At 42.4% G+C, this 26,945-nt stretch overlaps 3 protein-coding genes across 34 annotated transcripts in view; 2 read left to right on the top strand and 1 right to left on the bottom strand.

The window, feature by feature from the left end:
* The window catches only part of LOC111254289 (uncharacterized), a 13,213-nt gene extending 3,411 nt beyond the window's left edge, over nucleotides 1-9,802 (top strand). The window contains exons 2-6 of one of the 2 annotated variants that reach the window (XM_022814983.2): nucleotides 640-935; nucleotides 4,601-4,754; nucleotides 5,056-5,656; nucleotides 6,139-6,241; nucleotides 8,274-9,802. In XM_022814983.2, coding sequence (XP_022670718.1) covers nucleotides 640-935; nucleotides 4,601-4,754; nucleotides 5,056-5,656; nucleotides 6,139-6,241; nucleotides 8,274-8,286 — 1,167 coding nt within the window. In that variant the 3' untranslated portion in view covers nucleotides 8,287-9,802. Of the gene's footprint in view, nucleotides 1-639; nucleotides 936-4,600; nucleotides 4,755-5,055; nucleotides 5,657-6,138; nucleotides 6,242-6,724; nucleotides 7,491-8,273 lie in introns of those variants that run through there. The other variant, XM_022814981.2, reaches the window with a different exon arrangement.
* Nucleotides 9,803-9,958: 156 nt separating this feature from the next.
* On the top strand, nucleotides 9,959-18,820 carry LOC111254290 (UDP-N-acetylglucosamine transporter SLC35D4-like). Of its 5 annotated transcripts, none has more exons than XM_022814985.2 (9): nucleotides 9,959-10,921; nucleotides 14,579-14,625; nucleotides 15,094-15,250; nucleotides 15,745-15,839; nucleotides 16,260-16,381; nucleotides 16,727-16,778; nucleotides 17,009-17,149; nucleotides 17,335-17,469; nucleotides 17,659-18,820. In XM_022814985.2, exons 1-9 carry the CDS (start codon nucleotides 10,841-10,843, stop codon nucleotides 17,801-17,803), a joined length of 975 nt encoding a protein of 324 aa, XP_022670720.1. In that variant the 5' UTR covers nucleotides 9,959-10,840; the 3' UTR covers nucleotides 17,804-18,820. The 5 variants fall into 5 exon arrangements, with proteins under 5 accessions (XP_022670720.1, XP_022670719.1, XP_022670722.1 ...); XM_022814984.2 differs by having other exon boundaries at nucleotides 15,082-15,250; XM_022814987.2 differs by having other exon boundaries at nucleotides 9,959-11,401.
* The window catches only part of LOC111254288 (uncharacterized), a 24,039-nt gene continuing 15,607 nt past the window's right edge, over nucleotides 18,514-26,945 (bottom strand). For all 27 annotated transcript variants that reach the window (XM_022814968.2, XM_086975793.1, XM_086975792.1 and 24 more), the window contains 3 exons: nucleotides 20,419-20,522; nucleotides 19,067-20,235; nucleotides 18,514-18,774 (listed from right to left, as the gene is read on the bottom strand). In XM_022814968.2, the coding sequence (XP_022670703.1) occupies nucleotides 19,713-20,235; nucleotides 20,419-20,522 (627 nt within the window). In that variant the 3' untranslated portion in view covers nucleotides 18,514-18,774; nucleotides 19,067-19,712. The remainder of the gene's footprint in view (nucleotides 18,775-19,066; nucleotides 20,236-20,418; nucleotides 20,523-26,945) is intronic.

Here is a 26,945-nt window from a genome sequence, read left to right as displayed (position 1 = left end):
TATATATCGGGAACAGTGGGCAGACTTACGCTTAAAGTGCAAGGGGTTTAGAAAGGTCTGCGCAAATAATGACAAGTCGACTGTGTTTATTATTTCAAAGAGACGGCATTGCGCTGCTCATTGTTATTGAAATGCCACATAAAGGACCCTAAACGCTTGGAAAATGGCGTAGAATTTTCTCTCGTTATCGAACCCTTGACAGAGTTTGCCTCTGCGTACTTTTACTTTGTCAAACCCTGGTGTCAACGCTGTTTCGACCTTGCCGGTGTTAAATTTCGCGTACCTTTATTACATCGTGGGGAGTATGACCATGCTCTCTATTCCTATCTTCCAATTCATTTTTAGTGGGTAGCATTGACTTCCATGCAATACAATTACCTACAAATTTCCGTCCGAATACGTCCGAAGTACTATGCAGCAACATGCGTTGCCGAAAGAGCACACCAAATTAAAAGTTTTTGGTTCACACTATGCAATATTTGAATTTTTTAAATACAAGTTGTATGCAGACTTTTAGACCTGGACCCCCAAGATAATAAAGCGTCACCTATCGGCAACGTGATACAACGGGGTAAACAATAAATACAATAGGATTCGAACCTTGCATCGGTGTTCATTTTAGAAAATTTCACATTTCAGATGATTTTTCTGTGCGGTGTGGTTGCCGTAAGCCACGCCCAGTTTTCATCAGGCCAGTACGATCACTCCTTCGGAAATTTTGGAAATGAAAACCCCTCAAGTTTACAACCATTTTACTACGATTCGCAATTTGGAACTGGACATGTTTCGCTTGCCAGCCCCTCAAGTCCGTTCGATCTGTTCTCTACAAACACGCTGAACAGCAATAATGTTTTTCGTCAACAGAGCGGCAGTGCGCTAGATCGAGGTGGCGGTTTTCAAACGGCGCCTCAGAACTCGTTCAGCACGTACTCGAGGTAGGTTGCAGAGTGCTATCGAGTAATGAAAATGGCAAGTAATAGAGACGTGGCCAATTTTCTCAAACATAAATTAGTCTAAAAACTGGGGAAAAGAGTAAGCCTTAATAACAGACTCTTTTTTTTTTCTCATAAGTCTTGCCATTATGCATCTTACTTATTATATACTACATCATGACATAGGATCAGAATATGCTGCATTCGAGTGATCAATTTTGTTGGTATAGACAAAAAAAAAATCACTAATTTTCGGAGGCGTTGTTAAATATTAGGCTCGTGAAAGGGCCATGTGTTGCGAATCCACAAACTGGAATTTTCTTCTAAAAATAAAAGAGTGTTGCTATAGTATTGAACCTGTAAAAACCTTAATAGCCGACAAGTCTTAATGCTAGTGTTACGCAAGTTGACAGAAACACTTAGAACAGGAAAAGAATTATCATTTGCCTATTTCTCGTACGTTATGAAGTGGCGACATTATCTGAGCGTCAAAGCTTTTGTCTTTTCCCCTTGCCGAATCCGTTTTAGGTAAATTTGGCTTATCCGTTGTTTCTATCGAACCGAAAAAACACATACATAAATACAGTGCAGTTATCTTCATAGGGGGCAACTGTTTATTGATCGTTATGCCATATCTGCGGTCTACAACGAAAGGTGCCAGAACAATCTAATCGTCGTTTATGTAAAAATACATTTTTTTTTTATTACCAGTTCACCTACTCACGTCTTAGTTCACGTCGACTCCTATAATGTTATAAATTTATCATTTGATCTTCGTGCAATGTGTACCTGTTGGAAATTTTTTATCGTTCTTAGTCCGGCGAAGCTCACTGCCGGTTTTGACAGCATTTTCTATGAATGCAATTATTCCTATTTTTATTGCGTAGCGTACAGTGACCATGGTGCCCGCTCACATAACCCATTTTTATGTCGTCCTTGTTCATCGTGTTAGCAATTATAATAATATCTGCTTTTCTTATAATTTAAGATTACACATAGACGGGTTAAATGCTCTTTTGTTCTAGGGCAAAGTGACACGGTGAACAGTCGTCTTGATCGTCACATTCTCTACACAGAGAACATAGTCCATCATCGAAATGTGTCTCGCTTAGAAAAAGATTTGGTCAAGACGTTAATCTCGCGGGTTAAATTGCGGTCAGGTATTTTTATCTGGGCGACACTTTTTATGAATCATTGGTTGTAGTAGCGATTAGTTAGAAGCGGTGAAGCTGTGAGTGTTTGTATAGAAATTTGTCGATTGGTCCCCATCTTATCCCTGTACTGCCTTCTATCTCCGTGTCAGCATTCTTAATGGCTACTAAATTTCCGCTTTTAATCTTAAGCAGGTGGCTGGGAAAGTGGAACTTACTTCTCCATGGGGGCCCCTGGTTGCGGCGAAGATGCTATTGTTCTAAAATGTCATTTTGTTCAGCAAAGTTACTGCTCTTTTGAGATGGGTGTTGTCTATTATTATCTTTGCTCTGGTGAGCAGTCATAGCTAATTGTTACTGCGTATCTGTGAGAACACGCAAATTACGTATGTTTGCGTCTGTCTGTCTGTCTGTCTGTCTGTCTGTCGGGAAGCACCGTGGGGAGGCGCTGCTTTGTTGGTTGTTTCGGTGGCAGTTTCTACAGTGGGGGTTTCGGACAATTCGGCTAGTTGAAGGGCATAGTGCGTGCATCTAACAGCCGCAGTAGCAACAGCATAGCTAAAGTAATACTTTTTGCTACAATGAATAGCAACATCCGTGTGTTTTATCCGCTACAAGGTCAATATAAACAGAAACGGCTGGATAGGGCAGAACGTTGCGTCGATCGACGTACAGTAGATGAACGCGCGCGACCACGGGATTCACACGGGTCACAACACCGATCTACTGTGAGTCAGTAAAAGCACCACAGAAACAGCGAAAAATCAGAGTGAAACCAGCGGTCAAACAGGGTTCCCTGATTGAGGATCGTGTTGCAGAAAGAAAACGATGAGGAGCATAGGATACAGATGCCGCTAGATAAAGTTGTTGACCCCAGGAAGACAGAGGCTCTGGCAGGTAGAGCCAGTAAAATTGGCCCACGCTTTCTTTAGCCTTTCAATCTGTTAAAAGCAAAAATCAGTCATTGCTTATCTAATAGCAACAACTTCGAACAGAGCAGGCGACCACACAAGTATTCGACACCCCAACAAAATCGATCCATCCTCGAATATTGACTTGATCGGCATTATTGAAGAGATCTTGCAATTTTGAGCGTTCGCTTGACTGCTCAGATTTAACGTTAGATGGTTATGCAAATGGCAGTCGACAAAGGTAGCACCACTAATTGTATGGTGAGGCTGCAGAGACGGTGGAAATTATACACGCTTTTGTGTTTTACATCAGAATAAATAAGGAATAACGTTGAGGTAAAAAAAAAAAACCGGGAATAACTCGGAGACGTACAATTGCGTAATAGATCTACTTTCTTTTATGGTAATGTGAATTAGAAGAGAAACACGTTGGTCGATTAAAACTAAAAGAATGATTGTAAGTTAACGATATCAGAAACGTAACCGTTGTATAAAAACATAATCGCGCGACGTGGGGTTGCCCGCAAAAACGATCATGTTTCTTAGCGCCGCTACGCCAAATGAAATTAGTTATTTCGAAATGGTCTGCCACAAGGCCTGTACATGTGGGCGCTTATCGATAACTGTATAGTTCGCTATTCGGTGTAATTCGTCGTCACCGGATTGCCGGATGTTTGCGTCGGCTTTCCCATTTCTTATGGCTATCACGCCTTTACTCCACTGCTCGCCCGCTTGCCATTTAGATAAATTATTAAATCAAGATCCGACTAACAGTTTCGCCCAGAGATCACAGGGTGGCTGAGCTTTTTTCTGAGGAGGTAATCGCCGCGAGCTGGAAGGAAAAGGACAATAAACACGCTTATCTGACAGATTCACTAAATAGAATGATCTTGTTTCAGAACAATGATAAAAGGATGTTTTTCATTAATCAACATCACCATCCAAATACGTAAACACGTAAAAAGTATGATCGCTCTTAATACATATGCTCGGGAAGTCGAGTTGCTGGTAACGCGGTACTGAGGGTCTTTAATCAGTCAAATCGGGATAAAGTCGGGTATTAATTAAAAATGCTGTGTTCGGCTAAACGAATCAATCCTGCGAAAACTTTTGCCTCAAATAAGTTTAATCGCACTTATCATACGGTATATGTTATTTATATATGTATATATATATATATATGACGTCTACAATGTTCGCAAAACTTATGAGAGGAACTTTTAAGGGAGCATTTACACGAAATTTCATAACTGTTCAATACCAAACGAAATGATGTATAGCTATTCGAGTACATTAACGCCATTGTGTACGTTAGCACAAATGTATGATTATGATTATGATTTCTAAAAACCCAATGTCATATTATTACCAATCAATTTGTTTGTCAACGCCTTCAGCGATCGCTGTTTTTTATGTTTGAATAATTCGTCGGAATCAATATGGGGCATGGGTCTCGCTGAATTTACTTGGGTTTTTCCAACAGACCTCTAAAAGGGCACAATAACCACATGTCATGGTGGACGTTCGTCAATGCTAAAATTTCTCGAATTACTTTGAAAACGAACACCTACTATTTTATCGTCCCACATAACTTTACGCATTGCAGTTACCCGTTCGTGAACAATCAACTGAGCTCACCTTCGTCTGGGCTTTTCTCGAACCAGTATTCATCACCTACAAACTATAACTATCAGCAGCCCCAAAGTCAGTCCCTCAGCTACCCACAGGTTCCACAAGCTCTCCAGCAAAACGCCTACCAGGTCCGTATATGCCGCTGAATTTTCAGACAGACTTTTTATATACGAAATTTAATTTTACTATAATCACAGTTTACTTTTACTACACACAGGCAATTATATGAATAGTAGGTTACCCTTATCATTATTATTACTATTGAACATGTTTGTGATTTACATAATTGCGCTCCTGTCGTATTCTGATAAGGGACAAGAACTTCTGATCAATTAGTCGAGAAGTAGAGCAGCATCTCACGTTTAGCTAGCTTTCAAAATTATAATCGCATGGCAATAGCATTGTCCTAATCCGCTCCAATCATTCTAGACTCCCGCTTCCCCATTGAACGAGTTTAGCAATCAAGTGCAACAGTCGTACCCCAAGACACCAGCCACTCCTGCTTATCACGCCCCGGCGCCCGCTCCGCTTAACTACCAACAACCTGCGTATCAACCACCCGTTCCCCAATACAATCCTTCACGTGAACCAGCCTACCAGGCGCCGACGCCAGTGACCACCTCCCGCCCGGTTCCGTACATCAATACTGCACAGCTATCGTATAACGCTGCCGAGAATGCTCTCCCTTCCTCAAATACTGCAAATTCTTCGAACACCCCGAAAAAACCTGTCGTTGTACATCCACCTGCGTCCGTTCATTACGTAAGCATCGGTGAAAAGCTAGAGGGTGACTACAAATTTGGTTATGAGACTGGTAAAGGTTCAAATGGCGATGAGTCATTCCGAACGGAGACTCGCGACGCCGATGGAACTGTCCGAGGATCTTACGGCTACGTTGATCCTAGAGGTAAACAAATAACTGTTCATTATGAAGCTGGACGAGAGGGATTCAAGATTTTGTCCGAAGATGAGGTCAAGGGAGGAGCTAAACGGACACCCGCAGCAGCGCCGGTTCAGCCGAACCAACCTGGTAAGAAAATTCGAAAAATTGAAATGTTTCTCACAGAATGTTTTCTATAAATATATTCTAATATAGTGTAGTCGAATGAGAGGAAGCGAAAAGATCGAGTGGGTTTTCTTCTGTAATTAGACTCGATATTTGAGACGTGCGTCTACTGACCGCTAAATTTTGCTACCAGTTTACACCTAAGTAGCTTTATTTCTTAGTGAGCCAAGAGAACGATTATAATATATAAGTCATAATGGTTTTACTCAACTGCCTGATAAAAATGGTCGAGCTTTTTTAACCCTTCTTTATACTATGACACTTAATAATGTAAAGGGTACATCCGAAGTCTTACCTATGAAACATTATTTTCTAAGAATTAAAATAAGTTGTAGAAAAATTACCCTTTACATATGTAGATCTATCTCTGAAAGAGGCTTAAAATATAGCTTACCTTAATCTTCATTGCAAAATACTCAGATTACGTTAGTCATCAATGCTTTCAGCTCCACCAGCGGCTGTCGCGCCTACAACCCCGCCAACTCCGCCTACTGCCACCGAAACCCCCCTATTAGAACACTCGACACAGGCCACCCCTCAACGCAGAAGGTACCAGTCCAGTATGATACGTTCTCAACATGATTCGCCTACTGCGTTCATTGTTCCACATTTACCTTCAGCTAATTTGGGGGCTTCTCACTCTGACGATCGTGATACAGGCTCAGAGATGAAAGCCGAAATCAGTACATTTGGACCGCCAGTTATCAATGTCAAACAACTTAGCTATAGTATCGGAACGGCTAGTAATGTCATGTGAGGCAATAAGAAAACACTTGACGTATGAGGCGTCGGATCGGTATCAAGTTCAATTGAGGCACAATAAAACCTCTGCCAACCCCTCTGGTTATCTTTACAACCTATTGATAAATATGCAAATGCTAAATACTGTTTAACATCCGTGATCACTGATAGTTTTACTGACAAATCTAGTCTTACCATTATTCGTATCCTATATGTGTTTTACGCCAGCTAACAGTCGGTCCCAATTAATATCATTGTCATTTCCCCAATCTCTCTGCTGTAATGTTCCAGGAAACGTAAACCTAATCAGGCTCAATGAGGAATCGCCATTTCGTCATCAATTTCTTATCACCAACGCATGAACCAATAAAAAAGAGAATGATAAGATCTAGCTCATTGAACTAATTTAATAAGATCGTGCCTTACCCCCCTGAGAAAGACCAACATCGTGTTTTGTTGCATGCGATGTTATTGGACCTGGAGCCCCAATTTAGCCAAACTTTCACTGTGTAAATACATACCCTCACTTGTGGGCTTCATCCGAACGGCATCCAATGTCTCAACGTTGGTATTAGTCAGCCCATGGAATTTTTTTATTGATGTCCAAGATATGCCGGATTCTACGCTAACATTACGCCGAAGACCGTGAACAGTTCCATCTGATCGAATTTTTGGTAACAATGATAATACACGATAACAAAAACATTATGGTCACCGAGTTGAATGTTTAAGCGGATGAAAGAGACGGAATACATGCAAGAACGTGACGCGCGATTGTCTTTGATAGAAGCACAACCTAAATGGTTCAGCTACGTTGCGAACTGGAGTCTGTTTGAAACTTGTTATTGCTTCTCCTGTATTTGTGTTAACTTTACAGACATTGATCGAGAAGTACGGCATCTTCTTGAGGCATTCTTTGACCCTAGACTCTATTGAATTTGGACATATTCACATAATGAGAAAACGGAATCTCTGTTGGTCATCATGTTTGGCTTCACGCTACTATTGTTAACAAATAGCATTTCACAATAAAGTTGGCCAGTTTTGTTGTTCTTTATTTTGACGATTAATACCATTAATACGAATTCTAAAGGGTAGAGTAGTTCGGGTTTTATTGGCAATGCATAAAATTAACGCATGACTGTGCGGCACTTCAGCCAGCTTCATTGTCAACGCTATTCGGATTCGTACAAGCTATGTTGAAAATAAGCGACTTCAGATCTAACACACTCGTGCCCACAGGTCAAGCGGTTCGATATTTTTGTTTAGCAATTGCCAAGATACTTGCCAATAACTTAGGCTTTTCTATGACCTTTCTGATTCTAGCAAAACGATTTCGTCATTCTTCAGCTGGCTAACAACGCTAACAACGCGTTTATATTAATGACTTTAAAGAAAAAATAGTTAATGCTTCGCATAGCAGTCAGTACCTCAAGACCCTATGATTGCCAATTCGTCTGTGTATCTTCCTATCTCAAACTGTTTCGGATAACAACAACTGCCTCATGCAATTGCCTGACGAAATATTATAGATCTACACCGGTCTGTTGGGCTGAGAGTTCGCAAAAGGATGTTAGAATCACTTTACCCTTATATAAGGTGCCCACCTTTTGTGTTTGCGCAGAGTCAACCATAATGAAGATCGATGCCTTTGAGGTGATGATCGGAATGGGTCGAAGGCGCTACCTCGCCAGATGTTTCACCTCTGTGATTCGTTTTATGCTTACTTGAGATTGGTTTCATATGTTGAAGTAAGTTCTCATAAAATACGATCTTTAACTTTGCGCGTTGAACGGAGATAGCATCAAGTAAATGTTTGTTTGTTTGTTTGTTATTTCAGCACTATAATGTAACTCAGTTACTTTGTGGGGCGTCGTCCGTCTTTGGAAATTCAGAAAATAGCCACTACAGATTGAGATATCTAGCATCACGTGACTGCTTTCAAAGGCTGTCTGTCAATCAACAGGCGTTTCTTCAGTAAGATACCCTTTTGTCAAAGTGGCGATGTTCGATCAAATGAGAGAGCTACCATAATTGGTTTTCGTGTCAAAATTCTTACCTCAACGACCTCTATGTTAGGAATGAAAAGGTACTATAAATACATTGAGGTTTTGTAGATTGTCAGCGTTCCTGCAATACGCGTGACTTGTCATCTAGGGCCAAACGTTTTGTCCTATATGAGTCAGTAATAGTGCATCAAAAACACATATCTGAAACGTTACAAGCCAGACCATTTAGGGTACACTAAGCTACAATAACTTAAGCGGATCATGGCCATCAAACTAAAAATGGTTCGGTGATTATTGTTTTGGACGAGCAGGACTTGGTGCGATGTCAAAGACAAAACTCAACGAATACGAAAGCGCAGTAAATGATTGTTTCCCGCGCCTGGTCATCTGACTATCCTGACCAAGTTTCAGGCGACCTTGGTAAAAACATGCAGAAATTCAAAGATTCGAAAGAAAGCTGCGTAAGTCGTCGTTGACCGACGGTAAGAGTGAGACAATATAGTTGTCGGAGGGTTCGCACTATTTCGCCATTGACGCTAACATTGTGGTACTGTATAAGAAAGTCTCACACTACAAATTTGTTGCGCATAGTGGCCAAGCAATCGTGAGGTAATTTTACCTCAAAAAATTTTCGGTCAGAGTTCTTTCAGCATCTGCAGAGCTGTACAAGACGGTTATGCATCCTCATTGGGGGTCTACTTACGAATGAGCTGTCGCGTGTATTTCAACGAGATAAATGACTACATTGGTGATAGTAGCGGTATTAATACAAAACCAAGCTGCACAAAAAATAAAAAGCGTGATATGGGGCGTTAGCATTATCTATAGACATTTTATGAAAAAAATTCGTAAAATTTAGTTCTGAAATTTGAACAAACAACCTGCCATAATAAAGGCTTATTGATTCTGTTTACGCCATATTTTTTTGGTCAGCACCTATCAATGCCGTTGTATTCAGATGCCCAGTGTCTCACAATGTTTTATTTTTTTCTATCGGATATATACTATTTCCTATCCGTATTAATTGCCCAAATATGGGCATTATAGTTGAACTACTGTCATTTAGTACATATTCAAGGGCCTATATTCTAACTCGCGGTCTAATCCTAATCATCAAAGCGCGTAAGCTTCATAAATGAAAGGCAGTATTTTTCGTGCAGAAGAAGCGAGACGCGTCCAATATCCTTTAAACTGTTTCCAATAACGCGCAGAAACCCCCGAAATTTGCCCACGTGAATATAGATAGATTATCGATCTACCAATACTGTAATTGCATACAAATATTGTCACAGTTACCTTGCCTAGCAACGATATATAGGAAAGGTAGCAAGTAAATAAATAAATCGATTGATACCGCACATCTAAAACGTATTGTGAAATTATATACCGTTGTACGGTAGGTTGTTTTCACTATGAGCTTTTTTCCTCGTTTCTCGAATAATCTTGAAGCCTACTTGCTAACAGTTTAGTAGAGACATGAGTTTCACGACACGCACGAAAGCTAACATAGTCTTTGTCGAAACGCTTTAAATGCTATGAGACAGATGTGTATTGATGTTTTGTGCTTGTAACTCTAGTGAGCAACTTATCGTATTCAGTGTATGTTTAGTTAATGCCAACATACTGTGCGTCATTATTTCAAAACGGTATCGTGTAGCATTATAGCAATTTCGAGTTAATGTAGACGTCGCTTAGAAGGCTAAAGATCGTTTAGAAATAATCTCAGTTTTCGTTCCCTCATGTAACGAAAAATGTGTAAATGTATGTAAAAGTCGATGCGGGCCTTAGTCATAGAGTAGAAGTTTATAGAAAGGAGGTAACCGCTCTGCTAGAAGACCTCTATTTTTTTATACGTGGTCACGCGAAAGAGCACCTTTTTTTGCTCCGGATTTATGTTTTCATACATCGGCTTCAGCTTAGAGTTTGATAACATTAGATCGCATAAAATTTAAACCCATCACAACTAGCCCAACAGTCGTCATCAAAATCGCTAGCTGGGACCGTCACATTCAAGTCTGCGCGATCGAGCTTGACAATTCATTTCTCCCTATAAAATACTCTAAAGTAACACTTGATTGTAAGATTTGAATTAAGCCTAACTCTTCGCACGCTGCAAGTTTTTCGCCTATTTCTATTATCGCGACCAAGTGGCGACTGTGCAAGGGCACGCGGATACGCAGTTCATCTTCGGCGACTCGCTACTGCGACCCTCACGCACCGTTATCGAGATACAAAGCAGCGCGCCGTGCGCGGGACGTCACCGGCCACAAGAACAGTCTGTCTCGACTTGAATCAACCAGGGCGACCGTCGCCACTTGTAAATGGCCAGCGTAAGTTTTCTGCAGGCCCCGCGTGATCTGGTTGCACCAAGTTTCGCCTTCTCAGTATAGGGCGTGAAATGTGGCTAGCTGCGTGCAGCTGTTCCTTATGTCGGTTCGGTGCAGGCCTCGAAGTTCAGACCTTAGAAACACACATATTGGTGAATCTTGCTTTCATGCGTTTTGAATTGTAGTTTGAATAAATAATTTACTGTGATTTATTGTTATACATAGAGCTAGGGCAAAGGTGGCAGTCGTTACCTGATAGAAAAAACCCTATCAGTGTGACCGCAAACAGACCGCAGTGTGTGCCTTATCCGGACGTCTCGGGGACTAGCTTTCGTATTTAGCAAATTGCATTAGTAGACATCGGGATCTGAAGTAGACGCGCTAAGCGTGTGGTGAACGAACGATGTTGTGGTACGGTAATGGAGAACTACAGCGGTTGAACGCATCTACATAATTCTGCTTTAACATGAGCGCGCTCGGTTTGTCGGACCTCGTGTGTAAACAAGGTAGTTGATAAATTGCGTAAGATTCATTGATGCGTGTTTCACGGATTGTCTAAATTAGCTAAGATGGATCTGCCATCGCTAGCAACATTACTCGGATTCTCTGCGGTACAGACTATTGCGAATAAGGTATGATTATGTTCTGAACATATCGAGGCATGTTGATACGTCAAGATGTAGGTGTAGCTAATGTTCACTGCTATGCAAATCTAACCTATTTGCATTAGAGACCTAATCCAAGGGATTTACGGATCATCAAGGTAGGTTACAGACCGAGATACGTGATGCTGATAAGACTACAAAGCATCTCACTCCTGCCGATAACGACACCTGAATAGAATGGCCAATTGGGAGTAGTATGAATATTTGTCTGGAATCGAAATCGTATGCTGGCAAAAGAACATAGAATCCTTGTAAATGAAATAAAAATCCATGTAGATCATAAATAAGTTATTATTACAATTTATATCGAATCAGTACAAAAGATACCACATTAGTTATATAAAGAAAATAGTTTGGTCAGTTAATAAGTTCTAGCTCCTACCGTGTCAAATTTTAACTGAACATGTAAACACATAAAGGAGAAACAGTTGAAATAATAACTATCGCTTGCACGATGCTGGGTTATAACAGAGTTTGTTTTTGCCAATCAAAATTTGCACAATGTCTGAGCCTATAAACATTGAATTATCGACAATTTATAGCTATAACGTAATCGACCGATTCCGATAACGAGAGAGGCATTCATCTGGCTCTGGAATATGTGCACATCTCATATACACAATCACAGTTGTTCTGAACCGATGACGCGCAGCAAATCGGGCCCTCAGACGCGTAAGCAGAGCGTCGCTGATCCTCCAGCATCCAGTACGCCGCATCGACGTAGGCCTAATTGAGTAGTTCGTAGCAGAACCGTCCTTTCAGATTGTGCCGGCACAAAATATGTGCGCGTCTGATTTTGCGGAAACGAATGCATAGTTGTTCATTTTGGAGAGTGTGAGTGTCCCAGAAATAGGCAAGGAATCTATCGTGGCGTTTGTTGCAGTTGGTAGCCAGAAGTACGCGTACGCCAATATTGGTTTCCTTTAACCTACTATATATAATGGGGGATATTGAAACGATAGCTATGTTGAAGATGTTTGTTCTGTTACTGCGTAATTATGGTGTCAAAATTTGTTGAACAAATCCAGCGTAGGTGTATAGGGCAAAAGCCAGAATCTTTCGGGCCTTGTAGATTTACAAAGGTAAAAAAGGCACTATGGACAATACTACTTTTTTGTGTCCAAACGACTCATTCTATTGCACACTTTTAGCACAAACGAGGGGTTAACTATCGATACGAAAATGAACGATTAATAAAGCATATCGTTTGATTGATTTGTTTTTTTTAGAGCTGTTTGTCATTTATTAAAATCAGAAGTTTTACCAAACCGGTTTGATGTCAGCTTGGCAAACAAAAAAAGACAAAAATTTAGACCAGCCATACGATAGTTACGATATAGTCATACGATAGACAACGAAATAACTGACCAATAATTTGTCAACCATCTTATACCTATAATAGGAACTACTGCGCTACGAGCATTTCGGACTATATGAACCTCAGATTACTTCATTATTTCTGAACTGGCGGATTCCGAACAGAATTCGGATCGTAATAACCCAAATATAAACTGTTGCCTCTAATATATTATGTTCTATTTAACAATTGTAATTTAAATAGGACTGTCTTATAACACGGAAATTTCCATCTGTTATGTGCACTACTATGCAAATCAGAATTCACCATACCATTTAGCTAGCATAATAATAATAATAATAATAATGTAATAATTATCCTAATAAAGAAGAACCCAAAAAAATTTCACTAATCACAATCTTTTCACCTACTGGTCACATTGTCTCTAGTCATCAGCAACATGTCGATCACAGTTCTGTCTTTTGAACCTGTAAAAGCAAGCCTTTCATCAGATCGTAATCATCAATTGTCGCAGAGGGCGATCGACGCCTGACGCAATGACTAGAGCCACGTGTCTCAAACAATGGTAACACTATAGCTGGACGTCCACAAAGCGAATCTGAATCACAATCAAACGAACCCACGTAGCGACAACCCGCGTCGCATGGCATATAATAGAAGTATCAGCGGACTCAATACCAAGGCAAACAATTCGGCCGAAGTTCTTGCCTGCACCGCATGGCGCGGCCAGTCGAATAGATCAAGCCAACAGGATTTTAAGCAGATTCGGCCCCAGTCATTCCCAGTGGATGGGAGTACTGGAAGGCCTTGATCAGCCCTACTATAGACAGCGCTGACAAACGATTCTGGGCTAAATATCTTTGATAATAACGGTTTACCGCCGACATCAAACCAGCGACCGATGAGAATAACCGTGCTTGTCCGCCGCGAACAGCCGTTGGTTTGACGGGTTCTTTTTTTTATTATGTCAGCATCGAGGAATTCCAAGGGAGCAAGAGGGGGCAACGCGCTGCTGAAAAAGCCTACACATCGTTGGTTTGAAATTTTATACAGTTCGTCAACACAGTAAAAATCGGTAAATGTCCTAAGTGCATGATTGTTTCTGTACGACCTAACTTGATCGCAAGTTGTACGTTACGCCGTTATCAGTATTAAGCAGCTTCGGAAAAGCTAGCACGCGCAGCATGCTTGCGAAATCATTCGCGCCGATACCAATGGTCACGATATGATGCAAGACTTCTGCACGAAGTAAACTTAATTTTAGCTACTGCGCGGCACCCAGAATTGAAACGCTATTTTTAAATCGGAAGAAGCTGTTTGAAATCAAGAAGTGGCTCGTTCCCTTAAGAATTTAATAAATATATATATATTCTATATGTAATAAACTAACTTAGGTTATATAAGGGCAAATCATCATTTGTGAAGCAAATGATTTTCAGTTGGATTGTATCGCAACAAGTCTAGTTATATAATGGATTATTAACTCAAGTCGCTATAAAAGCCTTGAAATATCGTATAGTTATTAACATGGGTGCACAAGGTACAGTTTTTTTTTTACTATTATAGACCGAATTTTTAGTTTCTTTCTGATTTCCACGTTCACTTATCGATCCCGTGATCATATTGAGCTCGCACAACATTGTGATAAGAGGAGTTTGTCTCTAATGTTTCGATGTAAACAAACCAGAGCTCTTCATTTGACGTTCCAAATCTGAAAAACAGTTGTGGGAATATTCTCGGTGAATGGAAATTAAGATATGCTTCAGCAAAGCAATGCGTTCTTGATTGTGACCATTTAACGAGATGTATTTTTTTTTATGTTTCAGTTGGTTCTCACAAACGAGGGTTTTATTTACCCCGCAGTATTTCTGAGGTGAGTCAAAGTACTGTGAGGTTAACGTACACTAGAAGCGAATATCAACAACACCACTTATACCTCAGTAATGACACGAACGGCATGGATGTATTTTTTAAATAAACTAGAGAATCCTGCGGCGCTATCTGTTCGGTACTTACGCATCAGGCCTATACAATGTTGGCAGATCTGTTGAGATATGAGATGCACCAGACAAACTTCGTTTATGGGTTATAATTTTGGTTTGCATGTGCTCGAAAACGCCTTTCAATAAAACACCTTCAAGACGAAATGTCCGGTTATCTTTATCTTTTTTTTTTTTTTTTATATAGCCCTTAATAATACTTCTCGACAAATATTGTCAACGCGTACTTATTTGTCGGAGCGAAGGGATGCTACCTACGTAGGATCTTAGTTCATATGGGCAGCACTAGGACCTTTTGTCGTAAGGGATCAATCGATCATTTAATGCAGGTTCTTCATCAGCTGGCAGGCTCTCTGCGGTTCACTGGCCTTATCACGGCTTGCTCTTCGCTCTCGACGACATCCGCGATGCACCGGAGCATTGCTTTGGGGAGCGCTGCCTCTTCTACCTCTTGTGACCCTTCATTCGTACGCTGGGTCAAAAGCGCTTGCAGAACTGGTGTGTACGAAACAATCCGATCTGACGGTCATTCCATTTATGTTATTAATGATAAGGCATGTTCATAGTAATATATGCTTATAAGCGCTTTAGGTTTCTACGTTTGACACTGCAGTTAAGCACTGCTCCACACAGAGCTTGAGATCTTAGAACACAAAACGGCCAGATACTGAGGGTATCAGTTTGGATCGCATGATCATCTCATCATGCTCATCTGGGTGCGATGTCAAGCGTAAAAGATACTACGTAAACACTAAACTAAGAAAATAAAATTCCATAAAACATAATATCAAATAATATATGTTAATAGAAAAGGTAATTATTGCTCTCTGAATTATTTAAGTTTCAGACTAAGACGGAAATAAAAGCGTGAATAATTCCATTTACTGCGTCAACTGCATACACGTAACTTCTTACCTTATAGTTGTCGTATGTGTGTGAACATACGTTATCTACAGCCTGTCAAAAAATTTTGCCTATTTGTTCCGTTTCAGCCTATCCCAATTTTCATGGCTTTACAAACTGCAGCGTCCCTTATTAACTGGGGTCTAGATGCGGTACAGAACATCGAACACAAAGCCGGACAAAGGTTTGTATGTGTCCAAACACATTTAGCTTCAGTCTTATTACAAAAAAGCGCTCTTTTCTCATATAAAATTTAGTTTGTTATATAGACAAAGTTCGTCTTATATTAATTTACTCTTACTTCCGTTCGAGTCATATTGTTGTGATGACAGCAAGTCGTTCCATACATTTTAACTAACATCTGATATTGTTGATTAGAAGAGTTCTATATGGCGCCTTCTTTTTGCGTGTTCTATGTGCTAAGTCACTTCTACAACCTTATTGCGATAACATTTTCAATCGTCTGTAAGCGCTGTATGACACTATATAGGGAACGCACGCACCATATCGTCCGTGCTGTCATCAACAATTTACCGCTTTTTCTTATAATCATTACAATCACGATAATAATGGTAGTATCGTCACGCGAACTTCTGTCTTCCAGGCGCATGTCACAGCTCTCTGTATTTGTGTTGTCCGCTTTCGCTGTTTCATCAGTACTTGTCCACTTGCCAACCTCGTACTCAACCGGTGCATCTTGGATGACCATGCATGTCCTTTCCCTTGGTAAGCTTGACATTGGAATACTCATAACTATATATATATATATATATATATATTTAACATATATATATATAAGTAATCGTTTTCCTATCTTAGACTAATAAAAGCTTTCTAAAGAATTTCATTGTTAGCACTAACGACCGGTACGTAGCAGTTTCTACTAGTAAAAACCTGACCTTGAGTTCTCTTCGATTGTGATTTAATCCTCGCGCCGGTTTATCCTTTGTTTGTCGATTCGTCGCCCCGCTACAGCTTTTCTTTACTTGGAGGCGTACGCAGTTACCATACGTTGAAAGGAACTAGTTATCCAGTTAAACGGTTGTCATTGTATTGACGATTATTTTTCAGCGTCCGTCAAATACCTCGAGGCCAATACAGTCAACCACTGCGTACGGGTTAAGTAAGTTGTAGTTTCGACCTGATTAGCAGAAATGTGAAAGACAGCTGTAGCCATTTTTACCTTAATTATTTCTTTATTTAGTCACATTGGTCCTGCAGTATATATTATTGGCGGCATATAATGGTCTACTTGATAATTTGACACGATTCGAAATAGCGCCTGTCCACAGGTAGATCGTGGGAGTGAAACTTATCCTTAATTCAAAAAAACCCACTGTTGTATTATTTCAGCGTGAAACTTCGTGAACTGACGTACAATTGTTCGGTCCTTATCATATTAACATCAATGAGTGTTGCCGCCGGCGACTACTTTTACATACTTGAAGCTTCGTACTTTCAACGACCGTCGTTTTGGATAGCGTTTTTGATGAGGTTAGTTCACTGTTGGAACAGAAATTGTACGGTCGCCCAAATGCTGGTTGTACCTAACCGCAAAAAATAACTTGAAATACACACTGTAATTTTAAATATTAATAATGAAATTATTTCATAGTTTTATCTTTGCCATAAAATCGGAAAAGTAACTTGAACTTCCTTTGTTGATATCTTCACTGCAGCGGGGCGGCGTCGGCTTTTTTGGCAGGTCGATCATGGAGTCTATTATCATCATCGATGGCTCGAGTCACCACAGCTGTAACAGCGTTACTTCTACTTGGACTGCCTCACGGTATTCCTGTCGAAATAAACATATGGTACGCTGGAGTAAATGCGAAACATAAAGCTAAGAGGGGCCAATAAGACAATTGCTCCGTGAGGGTTTGATAGAACTTTTCAATCTAATGAACAATCAGTCACCTTGCGTGTTGTTCCATGCACATTCGCTTCCTCAAATGGTAGTAACTTACTTATCCTATATCCATTTGATTCTTAATCATTTGCAGGATGATTCTACTCTTTCTGTGTGTGCTTCGCCTCCATGCCGGTCCTCCGCCGTCGCGGCCTTCCTGTCCTCATGAAGCGTATCGAGTTCTCAGCCATAACGGGCAAAACCATAACGCCGATTGTCATTTTCAAGCTATCATTTAGCCAGCAATCGTTGCCTTGTATAGATACTTCAATAGGTTTTGTAATAAGCAAAGAATGTTTTTTAACCTTGTTTCTCCGATGAAGTCGACGATCTCCACCAAAAAGACGAATGTGTTCTAGATACAAAAAAAAAAAACGCACTTTATCGATGTATGTGTATGAGCTGAACTTGCGACAGCATGATGTGTTAATGCGAACCTTTTTGAACCAATCCTGTTTTGACGCTTAATTCCACAAACACCAAGTCCAAGTCTAGTAACTAGCTTTTGACGGTTAATGCGACTTCCTTGATGACCTATAAATTCACTACATTTCCAAGATGTCCTCACCCTTCGCATGCAAATGCCTACTTAGTGCTTACCAAATTGTCAAACCCATAACTGGACAAGTTACGCATTTCAAATCTGAGCTACACTTTCCCGAAGTATAGTAACAGACCCATCGTTCCAGTGGGCTTCCTGCTTGCCCGAACTGCTAGAAATGTCCTAGAGTAAAGCGTTTTCATTCATTTTATAAGACCAGCATCTACGGAACAGCGTGAACTCTACATGGGGTCAGTCAGCACCCAAAAGACATCTTCTATTATTCGAAAGTATGACCCATTGAACAAACAAAACGAGACCTAACGTTGGCTGCTATTAGCCCATACATCTTCGTTACGACTGCGACTCTATGAGCTGAACAACTAATAGAAGGATAAAAATGGCGAATTTCTTGTACATTTTCTGGTTTATTTATCAACGCCACTTTTCGAGCATGAAAGTATCCCACATCTTCGCTCGACTCTACATCTTCCTTAGAACCGTGAGTTCACATTATTTTAATACTATTTGTTATTCATAGTAACTCGAGGTTGTTTTTATATAGCAACATATTTACAATGTACACAATTAGATGATCCTGTCATTGATCAAGGATTGCACGGATGCCGCTTTCACGTTCACAAGCCGACGAGAGGCACTCTCTACAACCTGTTAAAGACAGACCACAATAAAATAGATGTTTTGAATAACCTCAGCGAGTGCTTCTACGCTCTAAATTGACAACCGCCATTTTACAAACTGCTTGTAAACTAAATTAAGCTACCGGGATTACCCTAGCCAAAACATTTACCATGCAACGGGCGACCAAGAAGTGACGAGGCGAAATAATTTCGAAACGCAACATCAAATTTGACAATAGCCTCAGGGCTTGTTACGATATAAGATTATGAATTTCAGGGCGCTAGGACGATACGTCAATAGAGCATATCATCAAACCTACTTTTGTTCTGATCGAATCATCTCTTTGTCCGTGCTGGGCCTTGCTCGACCTTCCCGCTAAGCGCATTCTATCCGCTGCCTTTTTTTGCATATTGTTATTTGTAGATTAATGTTCGCCGGCTTCCCTGAAGTTGTTCATATGTCCGCAGTGACCTCAACCGTTTGTATTCAATAGGTTTATGTTCTGTCATGCGATTCACTCTAATAATAAATTTGCTCAGTGCCTGCCCACAAAGCACAGTCGTTGGAAACAACCATTTCTCCAGTTATCGCCTCTCCGTTAGCATTGCCCAAACAGAAGGGGTTTATTGTGTGTTAACTTCTATCGTGTTTATGTATATATGTAATCTTCCCATTTGACGACGACATCATCGATCCTTTTACAGCAGTGATGTATCTACGAAGTGGGATGGATGAAGTCATCAAATGCGACAGTCCAACGCCAATTGCTATTCTACATTCTGCACTCGTTTCCACGTTCGTCTCTACTTCTGTTTCTGGTTCGCCGTCTTCGGTCTCCGCTGACACGATTGGAAGTGTTGAAGCCGCTGAAGTTTCTGAAGTCGTGTGTCAGAGAGAGGCGCCGAATTACACAGTAGCAACTGACGGTGCGGTGATATGATCTCGCCTTGATTGAGGGACCAGCCCTATCTACCGAGATTTTCTTGCTGCTGCTGCTGCTGCTGCTGTTGTTGTTGTTGTTGTTGCTGCTGCTGCTGCTGCTGCTGTTGCTGTTGTTGCTGCTGCTGTTGCTGTTGTTGCTGTTGTTGGTGGGGCGGGGGCGGCGGAGGCTGATGAGCATGAGCCGGAGGTGGCAGACCCCCAACGGTGCTCAGTGGATGGCCTCCAGGGACCCCGGTTCCGAAATGGCCGCCGGGTCCGCCTCCACCAGCCTTGCCGTACACAAAGCTGCTTAATTCGGGCGGCAGTCGCCCGAGCAGAAAATGGTGCTGAGGCATGGCCGCCAAAGGATTGCTCGCTGCAAGTGCAGGTGCAACAGACGTTGGTGGGGGCGGATGGTTGGGCAGCGAAGCCAAACTAACGGGTACCTGAGGCACTCCGGGCCCGCCGTTCGCACCACCGTTAGCAGCTGCAGCTGCCACCGCAGCAGCAGCAGCTGTAGAATCAGCACCCGATCCGGCGCCCGATGCGCCTGACGGTTCCAATTTTCTATACGAATAAAACAAAACACAGATCGATGGGTAAAAGTGCGAGAGATGTGACAAATCGATCATTTCATAGCTGGGAGCACGTAGGAGTAGAATTATCTTTAGTCGATTACTTTGTCCAGTAGGGACTGCCTTAGAAATCACAAACGACAAGCAACAATAAAAGCACAAAAAAAGCTCTTACATTAAGTGGTTTTGATGTGTCCGCAGGTGTTGTCTCAAATTAGTCGATGTTGAAAACCTCTTTGGACAAAATGAACATTGGAAGGGCCGTTCGCCTGTATGCACCTGCAAGACAAGCAATTTTCACAAACGAGAAAAACATTTTCATTGGCAACAGTTCTACTGAAAGCTTTCAGTTCAAGACTCTGCCAAAAACGAATTTTAAAAACATCAGGCGGCTATTCAATATATAATTGGAAATAAGATTAAAAAAAAAACTAACTTTTTGAGTATTTTACGTTCATATAAAATTGCACAGTTAAACAGATTCGAGATTCATTATCACGAGAAACATATCGACATTCATCATAACCTTTTTTTGTTTACAGACATTCCCATTTCCAAATGCTATTAGGATCTACAAAACGTCCTGTCAATGTCCTGTCTCACATGGTACAGGAATGGACGAAAACAGTCTCACAGCCTGCTCTGTTTCTACGTGTCAAAGAAGACTGCTATTGTTAGACGACATATAAAGTAGTAAAACTTCGCAGAGACATTCTGATAATACTAAATGGTGCGTATCTCTAGTTATTGTCGATTGATTAAGCCGATTAGAGCGAACAACGAAGATAGAACTAATGGTCGATTTATACACGAACGAGTTTGGCGTTCGTGTCGCAGTATGATCCAACAATACAAGGTCAAATAGTACTAAACACCTACGGAATAGGTACGTGTTCGATCGACGCTACAGAGCAGAACATGATGGACCGTTTAGCTTCTTCTCGGTAGCAGTAACCGTCATGCATCGCATGGGCATCGCGACCACAAATTCGAGGCTAAAAGTTGCTAAACTCCAGTACGAAGCGGTTTACCGAGATAAACCGTGGACGGAGAAAACAGATCCCACAACCCATGCTCATATTCAAATGAAAATCGAACGGCCCTTAATCTTCCGACAAGAATTCCGACAGTTTCGACAACTGCACACTTTGTGCGAGCAAGTGTTGATTCAATCAATTTCTTTCTACCTATATTTCTCTATTCCCAAGTACTTTATTGTACTGTAAAATAACAACAACACAGTAAAAATTCTAGACCCTCTAAACCGCTACACAACAATCCGACGCGATAATGTTCGCTCGTTATCATTATTCTGCCGTTTTACCCCGTAATTACACGCCGTTAGATGAAAGAGCCATAGACGACGGTGGGCGTCGCCATAGCGGACGACTCCGACGATCAACATCAGGGGGGCAGTAGCAAGTAGAATTCTTTATTATTGCTTCCAAGCTATTTGTATATTGTCCTTTCCGACTGTCATCGGTGCAGCTCAACTTTTGACATGGCGGCCATTATAACCAACAACGTTGCCGCATTGATCTTCCCTGTCGTCGTAATAACAACAACAATAATCACTACCGTTCGTCGGCGTTGCCGCTATCATCCGGAAGAGCGCCATTAGCCTTTTATGAGCAGCGCGATCGCGCTGACAGCTCGTCTCTACTAGTACTTCGTGCTTGTCAATGCAGCGAATCAACTAAGAAAATTGCATCAACGGCTAAAACGATGGATCAACAGCGGGCGAACAGTGCTGCCCGCTGGTGGAGAAACCGTCATGGCCGCCAACGGCAACGATGATGACAAAAGGAAACTAACGAGTACGCTACGGCAGTAGCAGCTGTGGTTATCAGCATAGACAGTAGCGCTGGTTAAAAGTATTCTCGACTATATACATATATGCGTCTGATGTCCGCGTGATCCTGCATGTATAGGCTGCTGGCTGCTTCTGCACTGTGCGTTATGTTATGGTCATCGTAGTCATCAACAGTGGCCGTCATCATCAACAACAATTATTGTCGCCTATCGTTGATGAGTTTGATGATTATGTAAGGGGGGAGGGTAGGTCGTTGCTGGTGGATGCTATGGTAGAAGGTATAGTAGAATAGAATATGTACAAGTGGTCATAATGCGTATGACAGCGGTGGTGGTGGTGTTAATGATGAGGATGATGATGATGATGATGATGGTGGTGTTCGTTGGCGATTCTGCTAGTGAAGATGGTGCCGTTTCGCCGCCGAGCAACGGCAATAGCAATGGCCGTGCGCTAGCAGACTTTACAGCCACCGCTACCATCTCTGAAGCGGCAACTCGTCGCACGGCCATAGCGAGCCCAAGAGTCAGCAACCACTAGTCGGGTGGCCGGCCCGCCTGCAGGGGCAACGCCGATCGTCACGACAACAACAAACTCCACCAGCGACACCATTAGCTGTTATTTACTGCTGGTGCCGCGTTACTTCTAGAACGGTTCATGCTGTGCTACGGACCGCTATTATTGGTGACGGTGCCGGCATCATCATCGTCATTACCACTGGGAACGATATAATCAACGACAGCCACGATAGCAACAGGAACATCACAACAAAAAGAAGTAGAACAACAACAACAACAAACCTTTGTTGTAGTTGTTGTTGGCATTCTCTCCCTCATTGCTGGTGTTGCTACTGCCGCCATCGCGGTCGTTTGCCAGGCGGTGCTCGCGGTGATGGCACTGTCTGATGGCGCTCATAACAGTAACAGTGGCCGAAAAGAAGTAGAGGCAAAATTGCTAAATAATAACATCGACCACGACGGCGACAACGTATCGTTTTCGTTTCGTTATTATCGCACCGTCGTAATGGCTGGCTGGCTGGCTGGCGTTGCTGACGCTTATCCTTCCTTATTACTATCGCTGCTGCTGCTGTCGCTGGTTAAACGGTTGGACGCTCGGCAGCTAGCACTTTGGCGATCCACTGCCATTAGCAACAAATGCGGCGATGGCAGCATTGCTACACCGTTCTCGTGAGCCTACTTGTTCGTTTAATGTTGTTGCCGCTAGTGGCTTAGCATTCACTCTTCCCCCCATTGCCCCACGCCGCTTACGCTTTCTTTCTCGTCTTTTCGTTGCCCTGGCATGTTCTGCCCTCCGTCCAATTCATCCATACGCCGCCTTCGTCTCTCGGTGTGTCATGTCCTTCGTCCGCTTTATCCGTTTCAAACGAACGAGCACAGCAGCTGTCACTTGTCAGCCCCGGCAGTTATTGCACAGGTACAACTCTACCAATCACGCTGTTGTTACTGCTAGTGTTTTTTTTTATGTTGTGATGGTTGCAATCGTCGTTCCTGCAGCTATTCCATGATAATAATGAAACAGCAGTAACGTTAACACTGATACAAATACTATCGCCAGCAGCCCTACCGCTACGGCTAACAACGACTAGAAGTGGTTGTTGATGCGGTCGCCGTTGTCGAATCGTCGTCGGTGGATCGTCTTTCTCTCTGCCGGCACAGTAACGGCTGCAACGGATTCCCTGTTGCCGCCGACGCTACCACGGTCCGCCAGCCAATCGGTCTTAGTAAGCATAATCAGTATCATCATAGTAAATAGGTCGCTTGGTAAGTAATGGCAGCTCGTAATGGTGTTTCTTGTGTGACGCTGTTCTAGTAATGGCGATGAGATGCTGATTGTGGCGGTCGCCTGATACTTACTATGCTGGTCCTAAATTAACTGACGGCCGATAGCAGAGCGCCGTCAGGATTACCAATACAACGACGACAACAACAATAATTTTCAGCCGGAGGTGACTACCAGAAATCGCAGTGGCGACGGCAGCGGCATAAACGGGACATAATATTAACGACCCGAGTCTAGAGAGATGGCGCATCCCCGGGATCACTCGTATCGCCTACAGCAACCTGCGGCTGCCGCTGTTGCTGCGGTTACCATCACGACACACGTTAAAATCACGATAATTGGGTCGCCTAGCTCCGCCATCGCAAGTAGACCCACTGCTGCTGCTATAATAACAATAATAATAATTAATACTGGGTGTTGCTGATGTCGACAGCATCACTACGAGCAGCGCATGTCCAGCGTCCTATTCCAGCCTTTCTCCATCAGCATCATCTCCAGCTTCGTTTATATACATCTGTGCCTTCTATATGTCCGTCGCTCAACAGCAGTAGCTGAGTCTGACATCGTCAGTTGAGCCGCTGCCGCTGGTACCACCAACAACGATGATAACATCTGATACCGTCACTATACGCATTCCGTCATCGATAAAATTACCGGAGAACGGAAAAGCGACAGGACGCGGTTCACTGACCCGAGCACTATATCAACTATATGACCAGGGTAATATGTACAGGTCAGCAAGGGAGCGACAAGCAACGACGACTACGGTAATAAAAGCAACCAACACTTGAACATTATAATAAAAACAAACACCACGAACAACAACAATAATAAAGAAGGAAATACGTTGACCCACAATAATAGGACACGATAGGGTAAGATAACGCTGATCCGAGTCGTACGACAACCATACATGCACGCCCTCAAACACACACCCGCGAAGATGAGTTACGGAGCAGCGATCGTGGTAATAAGTTGGTTTGAGCTGCCCAGACAAAAGCAGGACACCAATACACAGTGGTACTATCCTGAACATAACATTAGTTCATCTGTGCTACTACATCTGTGTGTCTGTAGGTAGGAAGCAGACTGGCTGGCTTGTTTCCTGTTGCACCGCGACAACTGGATTTCCCGTAATTGACCAAGAAACGATCATTTTTCACTACCATCGGCAGAATCGTAATTAGTGGGCAACCGATTAGCACGCAGCACAATCGCCATACGTCAAACACAAATCGTCATCTTGCGAAATGACGATACGGAAAGATGATGCACGCTAGCTTGGCGCAACAGGCCTCTCCTTAGTGTGTTAAGCATGCAGGTGGATTTGCTGCTGTGCATTGGGAAAGTGACGACGACGGAAAGCTTTCGCTCTCATTTATTTCTTTGTATTGTTTACATACAGGTTCATAATGTTTCTAAGTTACAAGGTACAAGTGAAGATGTGTTCGCAAATTAGAAATTTGCTACAACATAGGACATATCCATCACTAACGATGCGCCTCTCTGCCGGGTCAATTGATTTTTCCTTTTTCCCTTAAACAAGTAAGCTAACAGTAAATATATCCCGTAGTAATGTTTTCATTCTTCGGCTAATTCGCAGCTATTTGCAAAAGGATTAGCTGCTATGCGGCATAGCGGCGTATTTTATAGAACCGATTCAGACACAGTTTTCCGAGGTGTTTACTACGGCCCTACTCTTCGCCCCCTCGTCTTCTTCATTCTTATTGACTGTTTTTTTATAACCCCCAAATGTAGAGGCGGACATAAGACAAAAAGCAGGCGAATATTAAAGCTAGTACCAGCTATCGACTCAAGAACGGAGTGTATCATGTAGTTAGGCCATAAGAACGTCCTACTTTGACAGATGTTTGACAGATAGACAGACAGAAGGAGCAATAAGATGGACAAGCGAACGACTCGAAACATCGTTGATAAAAAGGAGCCACCTCCTTATTATTCCTTCCATTGTTACTGCGGCCGCTGCTGTAGATGCACCTCAATTCCAATTATCGTCGCTATTGTCCGTTCATTCCCATCAGTATTATAGTCAGTATCACAGTAATCATAATTAAACACGGAACATTATGGGACAACTCAGCTTCGTCGAACATCCGCTTGACTGCCCGCTTGCTTGCCTGCCTGACTGGTTCTGTCATTCTATCGTTTGTCCTTACAGCTCTTGCCAGCGCCGTTAGCGTCGGTATTATCCTTTTTTGCGTCTAATCGTTCTTCTCGCCACAGCATCACATTCAGGATCAGTAGTACCACTACTACTAGTACGTTTGTTGCTGTTATTGCCGCTGATATTGCCGACAACGCCTACGACGCCTGATAGGCATGGGCCAACGCGTAACGCACATTCACATTACAGATAGTCATAATGCGGACTTCATCGGAAGACGCATCATCATCACCATCATTATTATTAGAAACATTATTGTAAGCACAATCACCACCATTCGCAACAGTGGCTATAGAAAGAAAGCTCATCGTTGCTCACAGTCTTCACAAACGAGGAATGGCAGAACGGATATAAGCATTATCAACGTCATTACGGGTATCACCATAATCATCACCACCACTACCATCAGCGCGGCGGCATAATGATCATAATCATCATCATCGCCCTCGTCATCATGGTCACAAGGATCATGATTGGCGCTAGTGGCAACACCGCTAGCATAGTCGGCGTCAGGCCGATCATCATCGCCGGCGCTGGTCAGCTCGTCCGACCAAGCGACCGTCGTCCTGCGTGCGTGTCTGCCTGCCTGCCTGTCCGTCCGTCGACACAGAGTATGATCAGCATCAGCTTCGTTGTTGGCGTTATCGCCCAAAATTCTTATCATCATCATCATTGCCATCACCATTACTGCTTGCAGCATCCCTGCTGTCATTATCAGACTCTACCGAGACGAGCCAGCAGCTACGGCGACAATACGAGCTGAGGCAAAGTCATCATCATCAAAGAGAAGAAAATGGGGACCATCGTCATTATCATCAGCGTCAGTGTCATCATCCAAGCGAGCAGGGCGATCATCGTCATGAAAAAGCAGCGGTAGCGGCAGGAACAGCAGCCAAGAGGGCTGCCG

Source organism: Varroa destructor, unplaced genomic scaffold, assembly GCF_002443255.2.
Source record: "Varroa destructor unplaced genomic scaffold, Vdes_3.0 BEIS01000007.1, whole genome shotgun sequence".
NCBI lineage: Eukaryota > Metazoa > Arthropoda > Arachnida > Mesostigmata > Varroidae > Varroa > Varroa destructor.
This window is presented reverse-complemented; position numbering and strand designations above follow the sequence as displayed.

Excerpts from the sequence above, each read along its gene's own strand:
- LOC111254290 (XM_022814984.2), top strand. The coding sequence starts at position 10,841 with ATGTGGCTAGCTGCGTGCAGCTGTTCCTTATGTCGGTTCGGTGCAGGC. Across the intron at positions 14,626-15,081 it reads TACCCCGCAGTATTTCTGAG|GTTCTTCATCAGCTGGCAGG; the intron begins GTGAGTCAAAGT and ends CATTTAATGCAG. Across the intron at positions 17,470-17,658 it reads CCTGTCGAAATAAACATATG|GATGATTCTACTCTTTCTGT; the intron begins GTACGCTGGAGT and ends AATCATTTGCAG.